The sequence below is a fragment of the Pleurodeles waltl genome, chromosome 2_2 (genome assembly GCF_031143425.1).
Source record: "Pleurodeles waltl isolate 20211129_DDA chromosome 2_2, aPleWal1.hap1.20221129, whole genome shotgun sequence".
NCBI lineage: Eukaryota > Metazoa > Chordata > Amphibia > Caudata > Salamandridae > Pleurodeles > Pleurodeles waltl.
In genome coordinates, this window is record NC_090439.1 from 470,788,933 (window position 1) to 470,802,250 (window position 13,318).

The 13,318-nt window shown below is 44.2% G+C and overlaps 1 protein-coding gene across 3 annotated transcripts in view; it reads left to right on the forward strand.

Annotated features, from left to right (window-relative positions):
* The window catches only part of MYOM1 (myomesin 1), a 650,420-nt gene that overhangs the window by 72,244 nt on the left and 564,858 nt on the right, over positions 1–13,318 (forward strand). For all 3 annotated transcript variants that reach the window (XM_069219961.1, XM_069219960.1, XM_069219962.1), the window contains one exon: positions 4,630–4,779. In XM_069219961.1, coding sequence (XP_069076062.1) covers positions 4,630–4,779 — 150 coding nt within the window. The remainder of the gene's footprint in view (positions 1–4,629; positions 4,780–13,318) is intronic.

Here is a 13,318-nt window from a genome sequence, read left to right on the forward strand (position 1 = left end):
GACTGTACATACTATAGCCACCATTAAGCCACAAAGACCAAAGCAATTTATTCCCATGAGTAACACCACCTTAAATATCAGGAGACTATTTACAATTATGGAGGAGATGTTATTAGATTTTAGACAAAAGGTAATAGTGTTATTGGTAGACGTGGACAAAGCATTCAATATGCTAAGCTATTGGTAGTCTTTAAAAAGATGGGACTAGGGGACAATTTCATCAGATAGTTTAGATTACTATACTCTGAGTTTACAGCAAGAGTTCACACTGGTAAACTTATCCCTAATTCATAAAGAATACATTGAAGCAAAAGGCACTCTCTGCTACGTTATTTGCAATAGCACAATTTTCAGAAATAATGAGGAGGGAAGAGAGAGTCATGGGGATTCCTTGAGTAAAGGACTGCATGTGATCTCCATGTACACGGGTTGAAGGCGTTTGTACTTGAAAAACGGAGATGCCGGTATTGGCTTAACAACACAACTCCTAGAGGAGATTAATATAAAATTAGGCCCTTACGGTGAATTGCAATACAACAGGAGCTTAAAAGGCATTTTATATCAAGAGTGGCCTTCACTCAAAAAGCCATACTGACAGCAAAGCCCTTGATACTTATCACACAAAATCTAAATATGTATTTCAAAAGGCAACCCCTAGAACATGAATTTCTTTGTTAGGGGAGGGACATGCTCCAATAAATATTCAGAGGCTAACCCTGTGTCTGTTTGTGATGCTTTTACCAGGCCCAGTGACCGAGGACAACCACATCAATACTGTTCAGAAAGATTGTGTAAAAAAAAAAAAAAAAAAAAAAAAAAATATATATATATATATATATATATATAGATAGATATTATCTCTCTCTCTCTCTATATATATATATATATATATATATATATATATATATATATATATATAGTGCCTCACGTAAGCAACCACCATGAGCCTGTGAGGCACTTCCTATACAGGTATCACTATATGAACAGGACTTCCTAACAAGTCGGGATAAATAACTAGTACCAAAATGGCTGCATGGACCAGAGTGGGGCTAACCAGTAGGACTAACCAGAGTGAGTTAGTGTTATGTGGTGGGTGAGTTCAGCACCCTGGACTCAGAGATGGAGAAGTATGGCTTTTCCAGACAGTTTTTGAACTATGGGATTCAGTGTTAAAACTACCAATCCTGGACGGAGGCCTAGGAGTTCCCGATCTACAAGTGTATTATTTAGCTGCTCAGATACAATGGTTTGTTAGATGGATGGAAGTGCAGGAGGCGTTGTACAAGACTGAGATCACAGGTACCACTACATGCACCAACTATATAATTGGTAGATCTTCCTAACAAGACCAACTATTACCAAAATTATCTGCATGGACCAGAGTTGGGCTAACCAGAGTAAGTTTGGCCTTCTGACTAGTTTTCGAAGCATGAGACTGTTGGAAGGAACTACAGAATAAATGGGGCACTGACTCATCCATGACTCAAATACATGAGGTGCTGCCATTAGTATTTGCTATGGAAAATGGACATAGAACAATTGCATAGTTTTATAGGGTTACCTTGCTTGAAGTTAATTTGATATACATTGAACAAGATAAGGAAGTCATTGTAAGCAAGCATGGGAAAAGTTCTAGCCAATGGAGGGAGTCGATTATATTATTTGATTATACTCGTAAGGTAACTAGACACAATAATTTTAGGAATACACATATACATTTTTGCCCTCCAACCTACCTAACTTTGTAAGATGCTAGGGGCAGACACAATGAAATGCCCCCAGAATAATTTCTAGGATGCAGAATTCCGCCAGGTGGTATGGGATTGCCCCAATGTTGGTCACTTTTAGGAGGAAATTATGCAAATATTGGGCAGATCTTGAGATGTAACAAGATTATGTAACCAGAGGGCTGTTAACTGGATGTTTTTGTCTGCTCCAAACAGTAGAAGGCAAGGAACAGGTTCTTTGATCTAGATTTTTTCTTAGCCAAAAGAGCCATCACGATGTATTGGAGAGCAGTGGCTGCCCTTCCAATTAATAAATGGAAAGAAGACATTGAAAGATGGGTCAAGGTGAGATCATAGCCCTATATAGTGAAGAAAGAAGAGGGATCACTAGGCACCAAATAGCAAGTATGTGTGATGAGGTCCTACTGGCCTTTATTGAACAAAGATCTTAGAAAGAGCAAATATAGTACATTATTAGAATGTTAAATGCAAATTTAAATCTACACGGTATTCGGCACATGCTTTTTAGGAGATGGAATCTAGTTCAGAGAATGGGTTTCCGTTCCATACAAATGCTACTGACGCCACAACACAAAATCAGACTTCCATCAGGAAATGTATAACTTAGTGTAATTCTAGATGGACTGTCTGGGTCGGGTGGTGGAAACCTGGTGCCCGAGGGTAGTGCACCAGTTTTGGTTGTGTTTTATAATGTTATTGGTTACTATGAATCTCAATGTGGAAAATACTAGCCAACCCTGGAGAAAAGTGCTACTCATTGAGTAGACATGAATTGAAATATAAATTATGACATACAATGAAAAATGTGTAATGTGATAATCGTTATCCAAACAGAAAACTACTAGATACTTGGGTATGCTAAGTATAGAATGTGTACACCCGGGCAATTGTACCAATTGAAACAGCTAAAAAACCTATTATTTTGTATTAATTTAAATCTTCAAATCTTCCAAGTACTGTGAAATGTCACTCTCTTGGGTGTAAGTAATATTGGTACCTAATGGACTGTAAGGGGCTGAACAGTTGGTAATGTCCGGCAGGAAGATTCATTCATTGTTCCTTGGATGGCTGAATATGCTATGAATTTGCTTTGTCCTCCATTAAGGATTTTATCCACGACATAGGGTGACAAGGTATCCCTGGATTTGCTGGGACAGTCCTGGTTTTTCACTGGCTGTCCTGGCGCTTTTAGACAAATTTGTCTTGTCTGGTGTCCCGGTTTTTGGAGCGAGTCAACTGAAAACAAAGGGAGGTATATTTTTGTGTTTTACAAAGAAGGGCTAGTTAGCAGCTATTATAAAAAGCAATTTAATTAGAATGTATCTTACTGGGTTTAAAAAAATTGCATTTTATTTACTTTTTTTGTGTCTCTTTTGTGATCTAGGTTGATAAGGGCTATCATTCTGTGCCACTTGGTTGATATAAAATTGTAGTCCTTCTTTTTTTTGCAAAATGTCCCGGTTTTTGGGATTCAAAATGTGGTCACCCTACCTTGACACTCTGGGAGAGTTTTCCCAGCATGATAGGGTAATTTTGTATTTTTTCCTTTTGGCGCTGTCAGACTTTTGCTGGCAGTTCTGAGCAAGAAAGAAACAACATCAGACATTCTGCTCTAAATAGGAAGGGCAGTCTTAGAAATTAGGGCCAGATGTAGCAAAGGGTTTTACCCATTCTGTGTCTATGGGAAAATGTGTTTGTACATATGGCCCTTAGAGCAATGACCCAAACAGCGATGGCCGCCAAATTAAGGTTTCTGCCGGTACAGCTGGTGGAGGTGCTGAAGAAAGGTACATAACATTTTGCTCATCGCTAAATAGAAGAAGCGGGCTGTCAGTTTGCCAGACAGGGTACTATGTTTTTATTTTATGAAGTCTACTGGAAGAATCTTGTTCTCCATTTTGGCTTGGAATATCAGTGTCCTGTCCTGAGTCACCTGTTGAAAACCCTAGTCTCCAAAACTTGCTACTTGTAAAATTACCCTCAGTCCATATCTGGCAGTGTCACAATACTCCTTTCTTAAGATCTGACCCTCACCACCCATAACATTGGTGTCTGTTACCCCAACTAGTTCATGCTGCATCATCTCCATTAAGGTGTTTCCAGGAAACAAGAGCAGACTGTCCATCTCCAGCAGGCCTTTGCAGAGGATCCGAATTGTCAAAATCTTGGCACTCTTTATACGTATTTGAATGAACAAATCAGTGCCGCTTTCAAATATGCAGTGCAGTGATCAAAGCACCTGTCCCCATAGCGCAGGTGGATTATGAAGGAGCAATTCACTCTATAGGATTGTGTTTGCTCTTATTAAGTTACATAGAGGAATCCAGCAATAGAATTTATAAAACTAAATGGGGGGTCAGCTTCAGGTTTCAATCACGATGGTCCATAATGTTGAAATACATTGTACGACAAGCAGGACCACAAGAGGAGCTTACGGGCAGTGGAAAGGGAGAGGAATGCAGATTGGTAGGTGCACTAAGTGAGAGAAAGCACATTATTTTGTGAAATAACCAACATTTTTGACCTAATCCCCAACAGATTGAGGGAGAGAGTGTGTGTGTGCGTTTTTATTTATGTGTGTTAAATTCCTGATGAAATCCGACATGACACCTCAACTTACCTGACTAAAAGCCCCTATACCCACCTATTTATCACAAGATACATTTTTTAGGGGGTATAACACCCCACGCCCCCCCCCCCAGAGCTATGCCCCTGCTGAAACGTATGTCTGTATTTTAACTAGCTGCAATTGCTCCTGAAATAACGTGTTTTCCCACTGTATTTTCATTTTCATGGCGCAAAATTCTACACTCTGTGACATTAAATTTGATGGGTGTGCTTACCTGTGCTTACTAAATGGGATCATTGTCTCTCTTTTCAGAACACTACATCTTACAGGAAGTACTTCAGGGATAAATCCAGAGGTGGGGAAAGTGAGGATCCCCTCGTCTTCTCTGTCACTTTCCAGCAAACGCAGAAAAGCAGAATCACTATACCATCAAGATTTCACCACAGACTTGCAATACGAAAAGTAAGTGGAACAGTAGTTTTGAATGAGTCAACTCAATTAACTCTTTACTGCTGATGAATTTGGAGCGATTTACCATGCAGTTTGACAAAGGACTTGTTCCTGAAATTAAGAGGGTATAAGAGGGGTATCTCCAACTTGAAATGTGTGCTGGAGGTAGATTCCTCCAATCAATTTTCCTTTGAGTGGAATAAAATGAAGACATTTTAGTGTAATATCAAGGAAACTATATACTTGGTTTCCGGCAGCTCACAAAATTAGATGACTCTACCAATATTTTAAACAAACCTCTTTTAAATCAGAGAAGTGGCAGGTGAGATGGATCAGTATATCAATACTTGGTGGAAATAGGCAATATAAATGAACACCAGATGGGCTAACAACTGTGTTGACATCTTTGAATCTATTTGGTCACAGACCTAGACAGATTTATCATCTCATTCACTCCTATTTGGTAGTTTAGTTTTTCACACCCTTGAGTCCATCTATTGTTCTTTTATTGTATTCTGCTTTTATCTTCAAGATATAGGTACTAAGGCCCATATTTATACTTTTTTAGCGCTGCATTTGCATACTTTTTTGACGCAAAAGAGGCGCAGACTTGCAAAATACAATTATATTTTGTAAGTTTGCGCCTTTTTTGCGTCAAAAAGCGGCGCAAATGCGGCGCTAAGAAAGTATAACTATGGGCCTAAGTGTTACCCACTGTGTTACTTGCTTTCATCTTAACCTTCAGCTATTTTACATCATATTACATTATTACAATGCATGGCGCTTGTCTGCATCGAGTACACTGTCATTGGGCATGCTCAGTGCAGACTGTGACCGTGCACCATTCTAAATCAAAAAGTGTTGGCCCAAGTACAGGTGAAACTTGCACTGTGGACAGCACAACATTGAAAGAAGTAAGAATGTTTTCAAACCGTTGGGCCATCTGTCCATGCATAGGACCAGCCTGCCATCTGGGAGTAGGCAGGGGCTCTCCCGACTAGTGGGTAGAGTATGTTACTTTGTCTATGTGCAGATAAATGGCTTAAGAGGCCATTGCCTCCTCATCGTCCTTCCTCAATCCATTCTGAACAAATGGAGTGATATGCCCTATTCACTCCTCATGTCACGTCTAGAAAGCTACTCTTTCCCTTTCTATGAAAGGGAAGAAGGACAAGGAGCATATTGCCCCTCCTCTCCCCCGAAACTATCTGTTCTATTTTTGTGCCCTCTATGTCATCCGTCAGGTGGTGTGAAGGGCTGCCTGGGTGCCCTTTGTAGTTTTTTCTTTTTACTTTACCCAGTAAGTGCGGCTGCATTGGAGCTGCCTTATGTAGTTTTCGCTGCTGTTTGGGTGCTTCAAATTGCAAAACATGTTCCGTCCAGCTTCTTGTCGGTCATTCCTAAATGTGTTCGGTGCTCCCGGTGAATTTGCCCTGCTGCCTTTTTCATGGCTGCATGGGTGCCTCCAGGGCTGCAGAAGTGCCTTGTTTCCCTGTGGAGGATTGGGCATCCTGAGCGTTTGCACAGCATCCCCTGGGGTGCCAGCTGGTGCCTCTGTTTGTCCTCCACCGGAGGTCTGGTAGTTTTTACTTTCTTCTTCTCCCCCCACTGGGTCATTTCCCAGTGACTTACCTGTTGCTCTGATGTTGTGAGTCCCTGTGCTTGGTGGTGTTCCCTCTTTGCCTGGGTGCTGTTTGTGCTTGCCTGCTTGGGCGGCCTGCACTGGTTGGTGTGGCTGGGTGCCTTTCTTGTTCTGTTAGGCCCTTGGTCTGGCTCTTGGCCTGCCTTCCCTGGTGGCTGTGGTCCTGAGGTGGGGGCCGGTTACAGGCTTCACCGCCCCTTGCCCCTTTTCTCCACACCTCGGTTGTCTTTTTTGGTGCCCAGGGGTCCTTCTGGTTTTTTTCCAGGCTTTCTTTGTGGTCCTCCGGGGTCCTTGGTTGCCTTTTCTTCTGGTCGTTCTGTGTGTTTTTCTTCTGTTGCTACACACTACGGGCATGGGGAAACACGCTGGGAAGAGTCACTATCTTTCTCCTGAGTTCTCACCTAAAGTGGTGCTTGATGGTGGGATTCGCCGTCACCGTCCCCTGGTTCCTGACACTCAGCTTTAGGACCTGGTTCATCAGCTGCCGGACGCTTTTAATTCGCAGCATGAAAAGTCTTCACCTGTTTCTCCTGCGTCTTCTTCTGGTTCTGCCTGGTCTGTTATTTCTCCTTCTTCGGTGTCCTACTGGTTGTCTCCTGATTATGATGAGGGTGATCCGGGGTTTCCGGCTGGTGCCTCTGCTAAGGGGAAGTATATTCTGAAGGAGGATTTGGAACCAGTGGTCTCTTATTTGTCATGCAGTCTCCAGCTTCCTGTGGATTTGGCACAGCCTTCTACTAGTGGGGATTGGTTCCTTTCCCAAGCTTACTGTTATCCCTGCTGTTCAATCCTTGCCGCAGAGTGAATGGAGGGATCTGGATAGAGTCTCTGTTCCTTGCTTTTTAGGTCACCTTTATCCTTTGTCCCAAGTAGAGACTTCCGTTCCTCAAGTTCCCACTTTTGATCCTTTGATTTCCAGTCTTACGGGTAAACCTTCTTTACTTTCCGAAGAGGTAAATTTGCCGGATCCTGTTGATAAGAAGATTGAGGCTGCTCTCAAGAAATCTCACGCTGGTCTCAGTCTCTCTTTACGTTCTGAGATCTATGGGGTCTATACTTTACAGTCCCTTGTTAAGGATTTTCAATTGCTCTACTCTTCTTTCAGGATGGTGAGGATTTCTATGATTTGCTGTCCCGTATGGAGATGCAGGCAAAGTTTCTTTCAGACATTGCTTTTGACTCTCTTCGGGCTTCTGCTAAGACCACTGCTGGTTCTGTTTCTGATTGATGTCATCTCCATCTCAGGGGCTGGAGGGTTGATTTGTCTTAGAAGAACTGTTTGTTGCGCATGCCCTTTGGAGGTTCTAAACTCTTTGGGGATGAACTGGATGAGATCCTCAGGAAGTCCTTCAAAAGTCTAAACATGATCAATCCTTCCGTCAGAGCCTAAGATCATGGATGGAGGTAGGAGGCAGGGGATCAGTTTCAGAAGCGCCAGCCCGATTCCCAGCCTGTCCACTCTCGGTTCCAGGGTAAGGGTCCTCCTTCAGGCGTTGCCTCCCATCAGTCTGGTGGTAAGGTGGGTATGAAGCCTCCTTCCTGACTGGACTGCACACCCCGTTTCTCCCGTCTGGGCGTTTGGCTCAGTTTCTTCCTGTTTGGGATGCTTCCATCACGGACGCCTGGGTTCTTCAAGTAAATTTCCAGGGCGTTTGTCTGGACTTTTCTCCAGAATTTCAAGGTCCTCAATTTCTACCAATGCCATGGCCTCAGGATCCAGTGAAATGATTGACCCTGGCCGATGGTGTCACCTCCCTGTTCCTGAAGGGTGCCCTTTTGGCGGTTCCTCCTCAGGAGAGGGGGTGCGGATGCCATTACTGTGTCTTCATGGTCAGACAGATCACACGTGATTTTCGTCTGATCATCGACCTGAGGTTACTGAAATGCTTTGTCCCGACCCTGCATTTTCAGATGTCCACTTTGTGCCAGGTGATTCCGTTGGTCTCTCCAGGGGATTCCTGACAAAGATCGATCTTCAAGACGCCTATCTCCATGTTCCGGTGGCTCCTGCCTCTCAGAAGTTCCTGAGGTTTGCAGTTGGCTCCCACCTTTGGCAGTTCAGGGTGCTTCCCTTTTGGCTCAAGTCCTCCCCCAGGATTTTCACCAATGTTCTGGCCCCATGGTGGATCTCCTTCATTCCAGGGGTGTCTTGGTCCACCTGTATCTCGATGACCTGCTGATCCATGCGCCTTCTCTGGACAGGTCTCTGGCGGGCATGGCCTCCATGGTGTCCCTTTTGGAGAGTTTTGGTTTCCTGATCCTTCCCTCCAAGTCCTACCTGACTCCCTTTCAGCAATTAGAGTATATTGGTGCTTTTTTTTTATACGGAGCAGGAGATGGTGTCCCTCCCTATCTCCAGGTGTGCCCTGCTCTGTCAGTCTCTTAAGTGCCTCCTGCATGTTCAGACCACTTCTGCGAGAGAGTGGCTGCATCTTCAGGGTCTGATGGTAAGATGGGGCTTGTTTTCCAGTATTTCTCCCCGTTCCTTGCCATTGTCTTGCTTGTCCCTGTTGTTGGATGTTATGGTGCTACTTTGTTTTCTTCTGTCTTTCAGGCAGCGTCTTTGGATGTCGTGCCATGGGCACGCCTCCACTTGGGCCCGGTGGTACACCTCTCCTCTGGTGGTTGCATCCTCCTTCTCTGGACTGTGGTTTTTGTCTTCAGTCTCTGACTCCTGTGGCCCTCACTACTGATGCCAGCAGCCTGGACTGGGGGCAGTCTTGGGGTACCTCACTACTCAGGGTCTCTGGTCCGTGGTGAAGACTTTGATGTCTTCTAATTGGAGGGAGCTTTGAGGGGTCTGGAATGCCCTCCAAGTCTTTGCTTCTCCTCTTCAGGATTACGTGGTGGTGGTCAGAATGGACAACCGAGTAGCAATAGCCAGTTCGGCACCAGGTCCTCCTCCCTCAATCTCCTTGTCCACTACATTGTGTCCTGGGCAGAGTTCCATCTCCTCGGGTTGCAGGCCATTCACATTCAGGGGGTGTTGAATCTTCAGGTGTATCTCCTGATTCAGGTGTTCCCATCCTCCCTGGAGTTTGTTCTGGCTCCTTCAGTGTTTTCCCAGATTTGCAGTTGGTGGGGTGCTCCTACGGTCAATCTCTTTGCTAACCCTTTGAATGTCAAGCTTCCCCCGGTACCTGACTCAGGGTGCACTGGGGACCGATGCCCTGTCCAGTCCTTGGCCTCGGGGTCTTCTTTACGCCTTTCCCTGATTTTCCTAATCCAGCAGTTCCTGTCTCGCCCGCTCCGGGAGGTGGTGGAAGTGGTTGTGGTCCTTCCTTTTTGGCCTCAGAGACCTTAGTTCCCTCTTCTCTGTGTCCTGGTAGTGGGGCCAGAATGGTGTCTTCCTCTGATGCCTTCCCCTCTGTCCTTCCCTCTTCTTCCTCTGCAGACTCTGGCGTGTTTGGTTCTAATGGTCTGGAGGTAGAGAGGGAGGACCTTATGAAACAAGGTCTTTCTTTGCAGGTTTCCCATTCCCTCCAGTCTTCTCAATGGGAATCCTCTAACAAGGCTTATGCCCATCATTGATGTTCCTTTGATGCCTGGTGCAGGACCCAATCTTTGTCTCCTATCTCTACCCCTTCCTCTGCAATTTTTCAGTTTCTTCAGGAGGGTTTTGATAAGGGCCTCTCTGTGGCTACTCTGAAGCTCCGGTGGTGCTCTATTAAAGGTTTTTGAGGGTCTATGGGATGATTTAACTTTTCTGAGCATAGCCTCTATGGGGTTTCTGCCTTCTTTGTCCAACCCTTCTGAACCTTTTTCCCACCTGGGACCTTCCTGTGGTGCTTTCCCATTTAAAGTCCCCACTGGAAGAGCCTCTGGAGTCAGTATGAATGGTCTGGTGTTCCCCTCCGGGATATTTTCCACCTGGTCCTTTAGTTCCTCTTTCATAACCCATTACAGGTTACACGTTGCTCAGGGTTCTGAATTATCCTTTGGCTCCGAGATCCTGGTCGTGGCTGCTTCTTCCTCCTGAGTCAGCTCCTTGTGATTGGACTATTCGTGTCACTGGCTTGTGGTTTCCGGTGTTTCACGGCCTCTGTTTTTTTTGTGCCTCACTAAACTTTGCACTGCACTGATTGTGTTCCTTCTGAGTCTTTCGTGTTACTGCTGAAAGTGGTCTTGCTGGGCATTCCTCCGTTCGTTCGGAATGGGATGAGGAAGGAAAATGAGGAGGTAATGCTTGGAATACTTACTGGTAATTTTAATTACTCCAATTCTTCCTTCCTCGTCCCATTCGGTACATCCCTCCCTCCCTGTTCTTTCATCAGCCGGTGTTGTGGTACTTGGTGATACACAGATAGTTCAAGGGGAGAGAAGGGGCTATATGCTCCTTAAAGGGAAGAAGTAGCTTTCTAGACGTGACGTGATGAGTGAATAGGGTACTTCACTCCATTCGTTCGGAATGGGACGAGGAGGGAAGAATCAGAGTAATAAAGATTGCCAGTAACTAATCTGAGCATTAGGACCACTGCACTCCCTCTCAAATGGTGCCCACTTGGAAAGTGCTGATTGCACGGCTTTCTGAAATGGTGCACTTAGGCCCATATTTATACTTTTTGACTCAAAAGTGTGATGTGCAGTTTGGCTTAAAAAAATATAGCGCCGGCTTGCGCCATTCCAGGACACCAGCTGGGTGCCAAATTTATGGAATGGCGCAATACGACACAAACGGTGGGCTACTGCATAAAAAAAATGACGTTAGCCGGAGGGGTGTCGGTATGGGAAAAGGGGGTTTTACAGCAAAAAATTGTGTTAGGCTGGTTAGAGGCACAAAAAATGCCTCTAACCAGCCTAGCACCATTTTCTGATGCAAAACCATCCATACCACATGACTCTGTCTTAGAAAAGACAGAAGTCATGCCCACCACCCCAATGGCCAGCACAGGGGACAAGGGTCCTCTGGGCATGGCCATTGGACCCTGTGCCATGCAGGGGGCCCTATGTTGGTCCCCGATGGCACTTTAATTAAAACAAATAATACTTACCTATACTTACCCTACTTACCTGGTATGGGGTTCCCCATCCTCCGGCGCCCCTCTGGTGTGGGTGTTCCTGGGGCTTGAAGAGGGCACCTGTGGACCCATTCCATGGTTGCCAATCATGGAAATGGGTCCATAGGTCCCCTAACGCCTGGTCTGACCCAGGCGTTAAATAATGGTATAAAGCAATTATTTAGCCCCGCCTCCCACCTGTGTGTCATTTTAGCACTAGGGGATAAATATGGGGCTATGGGGTTAGCACAACTTTTTAGATGGGAACACCTACCTTGCATCTCATTGATGCAAGGTAGGTTCACACATCAACAAATGGTGCAAACTCCAATAGTTTGATGTTAGACGGGTCTAAATTAAATTTGAATAAAGTCATGTTAAATTTGAAGATGAAAAAACTGACATAGCTCTTGAGCTCTCATTATTAGTGGCCACCTAATTCCATTTAGGTCAGTAACACCAGTTACCAATCCTACTGAAATTTTTAGATCAATGAGAACACTGCAGATGTTTACTTTCACCCAAAAATGTTTGCTTCCGAAGCAGCTGATACCTTCGGGTGAAATTCAGGGCCAAAATGAGAATTCACTATGGGAATTTTCTAACAGTCATTTTTTTCAGGATAATAGAGGTATTCACTATGACGTTGTCTGGCTTCTCCAGAGAGCAATTGTGTCCCCACAAGGGTATCATAGTGTTATTCATTGATGGTTTTTAATATTCTACTGGTAAACCTAAGAAACAGGCAAAGTTTCAATTGCTTGAAAATGCAGATTATCCTTTTTCCCCCAGAGATTGTCTGTGACTGTGTACCACGTGAGAGAAGCTTGAACTCTAAAGGAACATCCACTGCATCTGGCGAGTCAATATAAGATGGTGCAAGCACATTTTTCTGGATGGATTGCTGGGACAACCACAGATCCTATTTTTTAAATTTTTTCTAACTAATAACAAGCTAGCGTTGCTATGTGGTCAATCCACAACACATTTTTGACTAGTGCTATTTCAAGTCCTTACTGGAAAGTTAAGCCAGTGCTTGGTGCAAAGATCTTTTACCACTGTATTTTGAAAGTAGGTTGCTTGAGGCACTAATGCGTGACAAGAATGTTTAGGCATATTTTTGGGGCATTTTGTTGTGTTGCTGATATGATTGTTGTTTCTGTGCTGCTTTGTGAATGTGCTGCATTATTATAAGCTGATGTTACGTTGTACTGTGAATGTTGTGTTGCATTCTCTTTTGACTGTGTTGTAGGGTGACTAGATGTTGAGAAGCAAAAACCAGGACAGGCCAGAAATAAAAGTAGGGATAAAGTCATTAGCCTTCCTTCTATGTCTAAAGGCAAAAAGAAGGCCAAACTGGAATGGCATGGGTAACAAAAAAAATGAAAGATTTATGCCCGGATCTATGTACTGGGGTGAATGTTTGACATCGTTCAGCATTCAGTCCATCACTTGTTCTTTTTGCAGTTATTGCCCTTAGTGGGACGGGTATTCCCATACCTGAGTCCCGTGCTCTCCATGACTCTGGAATCAAGCTAGCCCCTGTTGATGAGGGGTGTTACCCTGAAACTGGACCCAGGATGCTTGTTTCTGGTCCAGGGAAGACCTGGCCTGGCAGTTCGGGCCAGGGTGAAGACTGATTTGCATATGGTTGGGTCCAAACTGGAATGGCATGGGTAGCAAAAAAAGTATGGATTTAAGCACAGATCTCTCTACTGGGGTGATTGTTTGACATTGTTCAGCATTCCGTCCATCACTTGTTCTTTTTGCAATTACTTCAGTGTCTGGTGTATGTGTGTGTGTATGAATATAAATATACTCATATATATATGTATTATATATCTTATATTTATCTAAGATAGATAGATAAGCATAGCTTGTAATTGTGTGGTTTTATGAATATACAGAAAAA